Source organism: Setaria viridis, chromosome 4 (assembly GCF_005286985.2).
Source record: "Setaria viridis chromosome 4, Setaria_viridis_v4.0, whole genome shotgun sequence".
NCBI classification, from domain to species: domain Eukaryota; kingdom Viridiplantae; phylum Streptophyta; class Magnoliopsida; order Poales; family Poaceae; genus Setaria; species Setaria viridis.
The window spans coordinates 10,753,537-10,766,935 of record NC_048266.2 but is presented as its reverse complement, the minus strand read 5'-3'; the positions used below and the strand labels follow the sequence as shown (position 1 = coordinate 10,766,935).

Here is a 13,399-nt window from a genome sequence, read left to right as displayed (position 1 = left end):
TGCGGAGAACCGGGGCGTTGCCCCTTTTATAGGCTAGCGAGGGGGCGGCCGGTGGTGATGATGGTGGCCGGGACTTTTCCGGCCGGTGGCGTGCCGGGGTGGGTGTGCTCATGGATGGCGTGGTGGCGTGGTCGATGAGGAGGCACAGGGGGCGGCGACCTCGTGGGGAAGTGCACCGGGAGGGGACGGGCGGAGATCGGCCGACGGACGGTCCGGCGCGGCTGGCGGCGCCGGCGCGACACGCAAGGCCCAAGGTGCACGGGTGGGCGCGACGTGGCACAGGCGCGCGCGGCCGGGTGACGGAGCCGCGTGAGCGCAGGCGCGCGTGCGGCGAGCGGCGGCCGGGCGCGTGCAGGCGCGTGCGGGCGGCCGGGAGCGTGCGGGCGCGAGTGGGCGGCCGGGTTGGCGCGGGCGCGAGCGGGCAGCCTGCAGCGGGCGGCCGGGAGCGGCACCGGTCAGTGTGGCCCTCGCGCCGGTGGGGCTGGGCACGGCCGGCGCGGCCAAGGCTTCGGGCGCCAGGCGCCAGGAGCCAGGCGCTAAGCACCACGGAAAAAGAAAGGACGGCAGGGGAAAAAAAGGAAGAAGAGAGAGAAAAAGGAGGAAGGAGGAAGAAGGAGGAAGAAGAAGGGAAAAGAGGAAAAAGGAAGAGGGAAAAAGAAAAGGAAAAAGGAGGAGAAAAAAGGGAGGGGCAGCTCGGCGAAAGTTGCGGGATTTGACGGCACGCGTGATGGATTGGACGGGCACGCGGCGAAAATTACGGGGAGCGGAAAAAGAGGGTTGACGACGTCGGGGCCGGAACGACAGGTCCGATGGAAAGGAAAAGATTTGTCGGGGCTCAGCGGTCGGAAAAGATTTGGAATGCATATTTAACGAGTGATTTAATTTGGTAAATGTTTACGGACGTTACAAACGCAACGATCTTGCTCATAAAGTGGAAACCTTGGAAAAGAACTCACAAGACAACCTCAAGGTTCTTGAGAAGCTACGCAGCACCATCAAGAGAGATGCGACGACCATTAGTCCTCTAAGGAAAAACAATGAGGAGCTTGCAAAGTCTTGCACCGAAAAGGATACAATGATTCACAAATTGGGGAAGAACCTCGAGGCTCAAAAAGGTTTTATTGATGGTGCAGAAACAACTGCTGAAAGCCTATTTTTCACAAATTCATGATGGGTATAAGCTTGCATTGGCAGAGTTTGGGGCAGAGCCTCTTCCTTTCCCTGCTGATAAGGGTGCCAAGGAAATGTTTGATTGGATGGATCAAGAATTTGAGTACTTGCCCTTAGTTATTGCAGGAGCTAGCGACTATGTGGCCTCCTTGTGTTGCGAGGGTATATTGAAGCTGCTTGTGGGTGGAGGGTGTTCAGACCTTATGAAACTCGATGCTCGTGGCTATAAGTTTTCTTTGGCCTCGAAGCTCGATGCGCAGGAGACATCGAAACAAGTTAAGGTTGTGAAGAGAAATTTCATGAAAGAGTTTTGCAAAGCTTCTGGTTGTGATTATGCACAGCACGTTCCCCGTGAACACCTTTGTGCAGGTTCATACTTTTCTCTCTTGTTTTATACTCTGCGCCTTTCTTGGTTACTTTCTTATTGGTATTGTTTTGAGCAGGCCAAGGAAGAGGAGTTAAGGGAGAAGGACGAGGCTGGAGGTTCAGAGCAGCAAGAGGTGTAGGCTCGAGGCTAGATTTAATTGGGGACTAGTCTTTTGATGTATAGTTTAGGGTTAAGAACTAAAACATTTACCGGTTGTAACTTAACCTGCGCAGGTCCTAGGTGATGGGCCTGCGTAGGACGTACTCCCTCTTCAATTTCATCGTGGAAACATTGTTGCTAGTGGTCACGCTTGGCGTCTCTATCGTTCTTTTCATCCTGATGCTAGTTTTCAAGATTTCTGGTGTTTTTTGCTATGAACATTTTTCTGTGCAAAGCTTTGTGCTGGGTTGCTATTTTGAGGCTCGCAATGGTTATGCTCTAGGTGTGATGGAAGATGTGATACCTAAAGCTTCAAGGGTGAAGACAGAGCCCCTTAGCCCACAAAGTCATGAGTTTGACTTTGCCTATGTGTGTGATGCTGCAGAGTTCCAAGGTTTGAAAGCTGGTCAGGTAATCAAATTGTCATCCTTACTTGAAACAAAAATCATAGCATATAAGAATAAATGCTGTTTTTTCCATGAGAAAATGTCACCCCCCCTTTATTCCTTTTGTGAAGCTTTTGTTGTAGTTAGTAAAGGTCAAGCATGTTTGTTTAGTAAGTTGTGTAATGAGTAAAACTTTGATTAGCCTCGAGGGGGTCATTGATCTAGTGCTATGAAATAATTTTCACACAAAGGAATGAAAACTTTTTCTGCAAAAAAATGTCACCCCCTCTTTCATTCCGTTGTGCGAGGATTATGTTGTTTGATGCCCATGATCGGTGGTTGGGTCATCCTCGGATTGGATGTAATCTTTTACCAAAGTTTCCATACTCAAGTATGCTAGTAATAAGTCGACAAAAACTTGTTCCGAGTTTTCTGGACTTAGAAAATCGAACGATAAGTCGGGTCGAAATTGCAACTCTTGATTGCTTCGACCATAAAGCTTAGAGTCCGGCGAGGTTAGATAGAATTTTAGAAAGGTGCTGAAAATGTAAAACTAATGCTAACTTGTTGCTTTTGGCTAGAGCTTGCGCAGAAACACCAAGTCTGAAGTATTCAAAAAGTAAAATTGGTGCTGCAACTTGTTGTTGCTTCTGTCCAATGCTTGTGCGGAAACGCAAGTTTTTTGTCGCATGGAAATGCAACATTTTGCCACAACTTGTTCTTGCTTTTGGCTTTAGCTTGCACGGAAATACAAGTCTCGATTTCGCGGAAACGCAATGTAATAGCCCTTTCAAGGCTTGAAAAACACGAGGATAGGGGGAACTGTACTTCATTAAAATGTAAAGGTTTACATGGATCCACCTCGTTAAAAATCTTGCCTCCAGTGTGGAGCCCCCCTATTAAGGAAAAGAGTACGATCCGTTTGCAAGAGAGTAAATGCGAGAAATTAAATTTTCTACCCTCGACATTGTTTATAGATTCACAGGCCGAGGGTTTTTACAAGTGTCGCGACTATGGGTAGTATTTGCGTAAGTTGTCCACATTCCAAGAATGTGGTAACTCTGCTCCAAGCTGATCTGCTAGGTCAAATGATCCTGGCCTGTTGCTTCGAATGACAACATAGGGACCTTCCCAAGTTTCTTGTAACTTCCTGAGGTTCTCTTAGTTCTTTCTCTTTTTGATGACTAAATCTCCTACCTTGATTTCTTTTCTTACTACTTACCTATTCCTCCATTTTCTTGTTTCTTGTTGATACTTGTCAAGGTTTTCTGCTGCTTAGAGTATATCAAGCTCTATCATATCTTTATCAACCTTCTCATTGTCTGATGTAACCTCGATCTTGAGCACTCTTAAGCTTTCATTTTTTATTTCTTCTGGTGTCATAGCCTCAGAGCCATAAAGCAGCCGGAAAAGGAGAGAAACCGATCGTTCTTGACGTTGTGGTGCTGTGAGACCATATGACTTTAGGTAGTTCATCAACCCACTTTCCTTTTTTTGGTCATATAAACATTTCTTGATACTCAAAAAGATTATCCCGTTTGCTCTTTCAATAGCCTTGTTAGACTGTGGATGATACACTGATGCAAATTTTACTTTGGTTCCCATGGTTTCACAAAACTCTCTGAAGTCATTGCAATTGAATTGCTTTCCATTGTCAACTGTTAACTCTCTAGGAACTCTGAATCTGCAGATGATGTTTTGCCAAAAGAACTTTTGCATAGAGCCTGAGGTTATGTTTGCTAGTGGTTTAGCTTCGATCTATTTTGTAAAGTAGTCGACTACTACTACGGCGAACTTGCAGTTGCCTTGAGCAGTTGGTAGTGGTCCAACTAAGTCCATTCCCTACCTTTGTAAAGGCCAGGACAGTGGTATGAGTTGTATGGGCAGTGAGGGCGCTCTTTGCTGGTTAGTTGTCTTTTGGCAGGCCTCGCAGGTTCTTACTAAGCTTCGGGCATCGAGGATTGCGGTTGGCCAGAGAAACCCTTGCCTCACGGCTTTGCCTACCAGAGCTATGGTTCCTATGTGAGACCGCAGAACCCACTGTGAATCTCTGCTAATAGCTCTTTGCCACTTTCTAAGGTTATGCAGCGCAGCCAAGGAGCTGATAACCCTGATTTGTACAACTCATCGTCTACCATGGCATAGCCCCTAGCTCTTTGCTTCATTCTCTTTAGTTCAACCTCGTCATGAGGCTCGTAGTGTCCTCCAAGGTAGGCCATGATTGGATCCCTCCAATCGAACCTGGTGATTGCATTTACAACCCTCAGAGCTTGCTCTTTTGTTGATGGGGAATGTATGATCTCGTAGAATACATCGGGTGTCATGATTTGATTTTGTGCAGCTGCTTTTGCTAACTTGTCCGCGTCATCGTTTTCTGCCCTTGGGATGTGTTGAACAGTGAACCCCTTGAAATACTTTTCCATTGCTCTTACTGCAGCTAAATACTTAACCAGCTCTGGCTCTCTAGCCTCGCTTTTTTTCTTGATGTGCTCCTGAATCACTTTGGAATCTGATTTTACTATGAACACTTGCTGACCCAGCACCTTCATTTTCCTTAGCCCTAGAAGCATTGCTTCATATTCTGTGGTGTTGTTGGTGAACTTTGCTTTGCCTTTGAAGTTAAGCCTCATGGCTTATCTGATTTTAACGCTCGAGGGTGAAGTGATTATTGCTGATACTCCTACCCCTTCTCACACCAAGCTCTGTCGCAATGTATAACCCATGGAGTCTCGATTTCATCGGTTTCACTATTGCATGGGGATGTCCAATCAACTATGAAATCAGTTAAAACTTGTGATTTGATTGCACTTCTTCTCTCAAAGTCCACCATGTACTCAGACAATTCTGATGCCCATTTTGTTATTCTCCCCGAGGCTTCTCTATTTGTGAATATATCATGTAGTGGCTGGTTGGTGACCACCACTATTCTGTGGCCCTTGAAGAAATGCCTTAGATTGCGTGCTGCCATGATTACAGCATAAGTGATTTTTTCTAGCTCTGAGTAGAACATTTTTTACCCCAATAATGCTTTTGAGGTGAAATATACTAAAGTTTGTCTTGGTTTGCCCTCAACTTCTTTTTCTTGCACTAAGGCAGCACTGACTGCAGAGCTCAAGGCTGACAAATACAACAACAAAGGAGACTTTGGTTTAGGAGGGCACAATTTTATCATGTTCGTTAGGTAGTCTTTCAATTCTGCGAAAGCTTTGCTTTGCTGCTCTCCCCATTCGAACTTTTTGGAGCTTCCCAAGACTTGGGAAAAGGGTAGAAAGGGTAGACTTCTTTCAACTGCTCTCGAAATGAATCTGCTGAGGGCTACTATTCTTCCTATCAATGTTTGCACATCTTTTACTGAAACCGGTTCTTTCATGTCAATTAGAGCTTGAATTTTGTCTGGATTAGCCTCGATGCCCTTGGTTGAGACTAAGCATCCTAGCACCTTGCCTCATTGAATTCCAAATACATATTTTTCTAGATTCAGCTTTAAGTTTGCTGCCCTCAGATTGGCAAAAGTTTATGCGAGGTCATAAATATGATCTTTACAATTGTCACTTTTTACCACGGTATCATTCACGTAAGTTAGGATGTTTTTTTGAAGCTGTGTGCTTAGCACTATTGCCATCATTCTTGAGAAAGTTGACCCCGCATTCTTGAGCCCCTCGGGCATTCTCATGAAGCAGTATGTCCCGAATGGGGTGATGAAACTCGTATTTTCCTCATCTTCTCTTTTCATTCGGACTTGGTGATAGCCTGAAAACATATCTAGTAGTGACAACATTACACTATTTGTAGCGTTATCTACCACCTTGTCAACCCTTTCTAATGGGAAGTCATCTTTAGGGCATGCCTTATTGAGGTCCGTGAAATCTATGCACATTCTCCATTTGCTATTTTTCTTCTTGACTGGAACTATGTTTGCCAACCATTCAGGATACATAACCGTGCATATCACATTTGCATCAGCTAACCTTTGAACCTCTACTTTGATAGCTTGAATTTTTTTTCTTCTAACATTTTTTTGAAGCTTTTGATTTTTTGGTCTCCCGCCTTTGTTTATTTCTAACTTATGTTCTATTATATCTCTATCAATTCCTTGCAGGTCATATGCGGATCATGAGAACACATCCTTGTTCTTGTTCAAGAATTCAATTACCTGCTTTTCTTCATCGGGCTCGAGGTTGGCACCGATGGTTACAGCTCTATCGAGGACATATTTGTCTAGCAACACTCTTTTGGTTTTGCCGTCAACCTTCATTTTCACCTTTTTTATCTCTTTTAGGCTCGACGTATGGCTTTTTCTTCTCTGAGGGTTCAGCCTCGCTGAAGCTTGCCAAGTGGTGTACATTTTTCTGCCCCAGGGTTGCACCTTTTTCAATATCCCTAGCTGTTTACTGGTCGCCGTAGACTGTGATGACTCCTTTCAGAACTAGGATCTTCATTCACAAGAACAACTGCCTTATCGCTGCATCGAACTTGTTGATGAATACCCTTTCAAAGATGGTAAAGTATGGATGGTAAAGTATGGATAGTACATTTCCACAACGTCGAACGTTATGTGTTCCGTTCTGATGTTGTCTAGGTTTCCAAATAATACTAGTAATGTGATTTTCCCCAAGGCTTGCACTGGCTTTCCTCCGAAACCAAGTAATGGCACCTCTGCTTGCTGTAGTAGGTGGGGATCAATTTTCATTTCTGTGAACGTGTTTGCAAAAATGATATCTGCTAAGCTTCCATTGTCAACTAGTACTTTCCCAATTGTCCGTCCAGCAACAATAGCCTCGATCACCATCGCATCATTATGCGAGGCTGTTTTGAGTTTGAAGTCTTCTTCCGTGCAGGAGATTTGCATGTGTGCCCATTCTGGTTTGGCTGGTGGTCCATCGGGGATGATTGAATGGATCTGCCTGAAGGAATTTTGTTTTTGCTTCTTGTTCTCAAATTCTAGTGATGATCCACCTGCTATTGGCATAATCATGTCGTAGGTAGGCAAGGAATTGGACTTGGTGGTGCGAGTGTCTTGGAATTTTTGAGAGGAGCCACCTGATATTGGCATAATCATGCCGTAGGAGGGAAGAGCTTTTGGATTGCTGTTTTGGCCATTGTTGGGTTCAGCTTTTGGTATTTGATTTGGCAAGTTTGGTGGAGGTATTGGTATTTCTTGCAGAGGCTGAGGTGGAGCGAAACTTGCAGTTTGCGAGGTTGGTCGGCTTCGAGATTGAAATTGCGGCGATGGTTTCCACATCATAGTTGGTTGGTAGTTAAAGGGTTGGTGAATGAATTTGCGAGGGTAGATGTGGGAATGGTGTTGGAGTTTGGCTTAGAGTAAGCTGGGTAATATGGCTATTGTGGCCAGAAAGAAGTACGGTGGATAGTTTTAGGTGTTGTTGCTGCGGTTGCTCTCTTCTCTTCGGCTATTCTTTCAAAAGTCTTTTTCATCTCTGGGCAGAAATCAGTTGCGTGATCCAGCTGTTTGCCATGAAAGGTGCAATAGAACATTCAAGGTTTGTTGTTTTGATTGCTTGGTCTTGGAGGTCCTCTACCTCAGCCTCTTCCTCTGCTAGTGTGGCCTCCTCTCTGCCCACTACCTTGATTTTCTTGATGTGATTGGTGCCTGCTTTGGTTCTAATTTTGTTGCTATGAGGCTTGAGCACCTTCGTTCGGTAATATGTGATGAGTCGAATATGGCTGTTGGCGTTATTGGAAGTTGTATTTCGGAGGTGGCCATCTTTGCTCTTTATACGCTTGCCTGTTATTATTTCTTTCCATTACTCTTTTCCTGTGATCCTCATCCGATGTGCAGGTATTTTTCTAGTTTCGCGAATAGTGCTTCCATTGTTTTGGGCTTCTCTCTTGAAAGATGAGAGGCTATTTGCCCTAGGTTCAGCCCTTTAATGCAGGCTGCTATTGCTACACTTTCATCAACATGTAGTGTTTAGGATTTCAACTGAACAAATCTTTTGACAAGTTGATATAACTTGTCCGGGGTTCTTTATCTCTTTGGATGCAATTGAACAAATCTCCTTCATTTGTTACGGCTCTGTGGAAACCTTGGAAGTTTTGAATTAATTTTGTCTTGAGGTCTATCCAGCTGTACACAGATTACGATGGAAGTAAAGAGTACCAATTGAGCGTTGCGCCTTCGCATGCTATGATCAAAGATTTGGCCAAGACCACATCATCTCCCCACGCCGAGGCTATGGTAGCTTCGTAGCTCATGAGGATTGGCGAGGGTCGGTTTGCCCATTGAATGTTGGTAAAGAGATTGTTTTGTAGTTTGGTGGCCAAAGAGCAGTTTGCAGGCCCATAGAGAGTGGAGAGCTTGGGTCAATTGCTACATATGCCACAGTCATTACTGGTGCATTATGTGCTGCGAAGCTTGGGTTTGCTTACGTAAAGCTTGTGGGGTTGATGGCACGCTGCTGCCTCGGGGGTATTGTTTGTGGTTGTGGTTGCTGAGGCGTGGTTCGCAGGTATTGCAATTCATCTGGTTCCTCTTGTAGTGATGCAAATTTTTGTTTTGCTTGGTTTAGCCTCGCTATCTTTTGTGCAGCCAGTTGCTGTTCTTTTAGTTCTTGAGAAAATTTTTCTTTTGCTTGTTTCAAAGCCTCGAGTTGCCCCAAAATAATGGCCAACTCTTTTTCTGCTGCACCGACTTAATCATTTCTTGTGCTTGACTCTGGTTGTGCTAAGTTTGCTGCTTCTGCTTCAGCTCTTTTTTTCTCGCTTCTTGTTCTTAAGTTGGTCTCGACTCTCTTTAACTTCTCTATAGTATATGTGTTATCTTGGTCAATGGGGACAGGTCTTTTCTCTTGAGCCACATGATTCTCTCTTTCACCCTCGGCGGCTCCCTGTGGTGCGGTTTTATTTTTCTTCGTTTGTGGCATCATGAGTTGTTTTACGGCTAAGAACACGGTGGGCACCCTGTTGGTCTCAAAGGAATTTGACACTGAACAGACTTTGGATTATAACGGGAACAAAGTTCGCTTCTCAATTGGAAAAAGTGACCCCTCCTACAACGGGGTAGGACTCCCCTTTTATAGTAACATTTGGCCTACTTTTCGGAGGCTCCCCTTTTATAGTGACTTTTGGCCTACTTTACATTCCGAAAGTACCCTTGTTCAACCACTATATTCCTAAAATATGTTGTACATAAAAGTTATTGGGGAATATGTGTACAAATTGAACTTCTCCACGTGTTCACGTTTCCAACACCTCCACCCTGTTAACCTTGGGACTTCATCCGCATCTTGAGGCACCAACTTCGTTGAGCTTTGATGAAGGATCTTTACTTCGAGGGATCTTGTCCCGTGCTTATTCCTGTGTAAAAAGCAAAACACAACGAGCTGATTGTTTGGAGAAGTTTCTGAACACTCGAGGGTTAGTCAAAGAGGGACCAAACATTGTTGCTGACATCACTTACCCTCGAAGCATCCTAATAACCGGAGATATGCGAGGTTAAGAGATTTGGTGTTTCCTGTTCCTGTTGGAACCCGCAAGGCTAAGGCTTTTAACCTACGATCAGCATTCGAGGTGACCATCGTTTCGGCGATCCCCAATTTAATAAAATATAAATGTTACCAGTGCAGTAGTACTCTTTAATTTCCGTGACCATACTTGTGACGTTGGACTACTACTTGTCGCAACTCGCAAGCAGAAAGGATTTCACATCTTACGGGTGCCCCGGCCCGTGACAACAGCAAGGAGGTCGAGCCAGAGCATATTTTATCTTCAGTTCATCACTAAGCACATTGCCGTCCACAGTAGTTCACCGAGAGCGGAGCATGTCAAATCCGGCAGACGCATACCATCCCACCTGACACGCCGCGCACGCCGCGCTGCAGTTCCTCCGCGAGCTGAAGTGCAGCAGAACGTAATAGTGCCCAAAAGGCGAGATCATGCTCTGCCCCAGCATCTCTAGGCGCTGTAATCCTGTAGGTAACCACGGCTGCATGATGTCACTTGATCTTTCTTTGCCTCTTTGGGTTGTGGTGTGTAATCGACAGCAGGATTTGCGAATGATGAGGAGGAGCTCGAGCGAGGATAGAGAGAGATTCTCGAGACAGAGGTAGTGGATTCGTGGGGCTCGATCGCTCATGTCCACGGGAAGATGGCGCCACCGTGACGTCAGGGTGAAGTCACGCTGAGTCACTGAGAAACCCCTGCGCCATGTGTTGCCTGTGATTGTGAGTTCAAACCACAACCAGCAACATAATTTTTCTTTAAAAAAATGACTCATTTTCAGAGTTACAAATTACTCATAAACAGAGTTACATTTCCCAGCAACGATTTGCTCTACGAAAAGAAAATAAACTTCCTATGTTGGACGACAAAAGGCGGAAGGCTCTGGCCAACTTCTTTAGCCTCCGGGCCTCCCTAATGATGAAATCCTGACGAGATCGCCGTTTGTCGGATCCAAATAAGAGAATTACGATATGAGGGAGCTGTAATCCATCTCAAGAATCGCCAACTAGCCTTCCTTGCAACATTCATCAGCCTTGCGTCCCTGCCCTCCTTACTATACCTGAAACTGCCCCCACTTTATTTGGTACCGTTACCAACTTACCATCGGACATCAAATTTGACTTGTATTGTAGTACAGTACTATATAACACAGCCGGTAACTTTTGCTTCCTTTGTCAAGAATTCAAGTAGTGTGTAAAAATTACGAGAAGGTACCTACACGCCAAATTCAGAAGCTTGAAATTCACACACCTGGAAGTGAAATACGAGCAGTGACCAAAGTCGTCGAGGTTGACTGCAAGCACTCTCTTACGATGACATGCTTGTTTGACCAGAGGCAGTAGATGGATGGGCGCACATTTCGAAACACATCAAAAACGATGTACTAGCACGGATTAACCGGAAGTGAATGAACCACGATCTTGGCGTGTACCCACGTATGGTAGCGGTCCAAGAAGCGGCGACAACCGGCACCATCACCCCCGGCCGGAGAGAGTCCGGAGCACCGCCGCATGAGAACTCGGAAGCTGACACCACCGGCTCACGCGCGCACGCCGCGACGCGCACGTCACAGAGCTAGCTCCGGAGAGTGGAGACTGGCATGGCAATGGCGTCCACCGACCGACCGAACTGGATAGCTGAATCGATCATCAGACGCGTCACAATCAACTTCCGATTTTTGTCAAATTTTGTTTATCAACATTCGATTAAAGCTCAACGGCAGAGCATGGGATCGACGGCCATGGCAGCGCACTCTCCGAGTCGAAAGAGAGCTAAGAAAGCATGGAGGCTAAAGCTAGGCTAGCTATCCTGCTAATCGAGCTCGAAGAAAGAAGCCACGGCGAATCTATGTGCATTGCTAGGAATTAGGATCACGCGCGTCACAGCCAGTCGTCGTCTTGGTCGAAGCCGCCGCCGGGGTACCCGTCGAACGGGTCGACGCCCATGCCGCCGCCGGGGAAGAGGCCGTCCCAGCAGCCGGCGTCTATGATGCCGTCGTCCATGCCGAACAGGTACATGGGTTCCGGCCACTCTGTCGCCTCCACGCCGGACGCCGCCGGGGCCGAGGCCGAGGACGAGCAGGACGGCGAGACCACGGACACAGAGCCGGCGGAGGCGGAGGAGACGGAGCCGCAGTTACTCACCGCCGCCGCCGCCGCGGTCGGCGGTGCTGGTGGCGCCGTGGCGACCTCGTGCGGCTGGAACATCGGCAGGTCCTCCTCCCCCGCGTCGTCGTCCTGCAGCATGAGCCCGCTGTCGTTCCGCGGCTGGTGGTGTTCTTGCGGCTGCGGTGGCTGCTGCTGCTGCTGCGGCGCCGGCGGCGGCTGGTCTTCCTGCTGCTCTTGAGGAGGAGGAGCGGGGGCCTCCTGCAGCGGGAGGTGCGTGACGGGGTCGATCCCCATCCGGAGGAGCTTCTTCCGGATGTGGGTGTTCCAGTGGTTCTTGATCTCGTTGTCCGTCCTCCCCGGCAGCCGCGCCGCGATCTTGGACCACCTGCACGCGTCGGCCATGGCGGTGAGACCCGAAGCCGCTCCACGTCAAACCGAGGGCCAAAAAAACCATGGAGAATTTTCGCAATCAATCACCTGTTCCCGAGCTGCCCGTGCAGGTCGATGACGAGCCGCTCCTCGTCGTCGGAGAGGACGCCCCTCTTGAGGTCGGGCCTCAGGTAGTTGGTCCACCGCAGCCTGCAGCTCTTCCCGCACCGCAGCAGCCCTGCACCAGGAGCTCACGAATCGCACACTGGTCAGACAGAGGGACGCGACGCCCGCATGCGCGGAGCGGAACTGCAAGAAGCAGGGGGGATCTCACTCACCGGCGAGCTTGGGGACGATGCGCCAGCAGCAGTGGCCGTGGGTGAGGAGGAAGCCGACGAGCTTCTGGTCCTCCTCCGCCGTCCACGGGCCCTTCTTCACGCCCACCTTGTCGCAGCACGGCTGCCTCCCCATCCCTCCCTCACTCACTCTCCCTCTTCACAGTCGTCAGGTGCTGCGGGCCTGCGGCTCTCTGCGACGGTGGCTGCCGTCTCTGTTCCAGGTGAGCTCGGCGCGGCGCCAGGCTCGCATTTATAAAGGGCGGGGGCGGAGGGGGAAGGGGGAGGCCGCCCGCGGGGGCGGCGCTCCACGTGGCGGGAGGCGAGGGCGAGGCGCGTCGTACGTGTGAGCCCGTCTCTGAGGCCGCCATGCCCGTCATCATCCCCGGCACCGAGGTAAAACTGCCTGCCATTCACGTCTCGTTGACGACGGATGGTGGATGATTCATCAAAGCCTTTGTACGTACTCGAAAACCTTTTTTTTCTTGCGGCTTTTTTATGAAACAGGTTATGTTCTGTTTTAGCCTGGCGCTCTGTCCTCTGTGGTCTGGATTTGGATGCTCTGCCATCGTTTTGCAGAACCAAAATGCAAATGTTGCCGTGTAGCGACAGCTTGAAAGCGTAGAAAACGAAAGTTTCAAAAAAAAAATGCGTGAAAAACTACCACGGGATAACAAATGCTCGGTTGCAATATTTCGTCCATCAACTTTGCTCTAGGATTCGTGCGCGCCAGTTTTTTTTTTTTTGACTTTTAGGTTCCATGCACAGGAGGAGCGAGTTGCATCATATGAAGTGAGCCACAATGCCAACAAGTGTTTTCTATAGCGCTCCCACCTTAATTTTTTGTTACAATATATTTAAATAGAACTTTGAGTCTGCCTCTAGCCCTCCTTTTTCTAGAGAATTGTCTGTGCATAATTATTTAAGGCAGCAGAGAAAATGCATGCTATTAAGCTATGTATACACGGTAAATCATAATGTGAACAATAGCGGTTTTAAGACTACATACTGGTTATGCCTGCACTCCTTCATGAATTCTTTCTG

At 47.7% G+C, this 13,399-nt stretch overlaps 1 protein-coding gene across 1 annotated transcript; it reads right to left on the bottom strand.

Moving 5' to 3' along the window:
• Positions 1–11,197: 11,197 nt before the first annotated feature.
• On the bottom strand, positions 11,198–12,693 carry LOC117851819 (uncharacterized). The gene is made up of 3 exons (XM_034733719.2): positions 12,359–12,693; positions 12,129–12,258; positions 11,198–12,036 (listed from the first exon to the last, which is right to left on the bottom strand). Exons 1-3 carry the CDS (start codon positions 12,489–12,491, stop codon positions 11,424–11,426), a joined length of 876 nt encoding a protein of 291 aa, XP_034589610.1. The 5' UTR covers positions 12,492–12,693; the 3' UTR covers positions 11,198–11,423.
• Between the last annotated feature and the right edge of the window lie 706 nt (positions 12,694–13,399).

What these genes read in the sequence shown, in the direction of transcription:
- LOC117851819 (XM_034733719.2), bottom strand. Translation starts at nt 12,491, where the DNA reads ATGGGGAGGCAGCCGTGCTGCGACAAGGTGGGCGTGAAGAAGGGCCCG. An exon ending in CATCGTCCCCAAGCTCGCCG is followed by an intron (nt 12,259 to 12,358) that starts GTGAGTGAGATC and finishes CTCCTGGTGCAG; the next exon opens with GGCTGCTGCGGTGCGGGAAG. An exon ending in CACGGGCAGCTCGGGAACAG is followed by an intron (nt 12,037 to 12,128) that starts GTGATTGATTGC and finishes CGACGCGTGCAG; the next exon opens with GTGGTCCAAGATCGCGGCGC.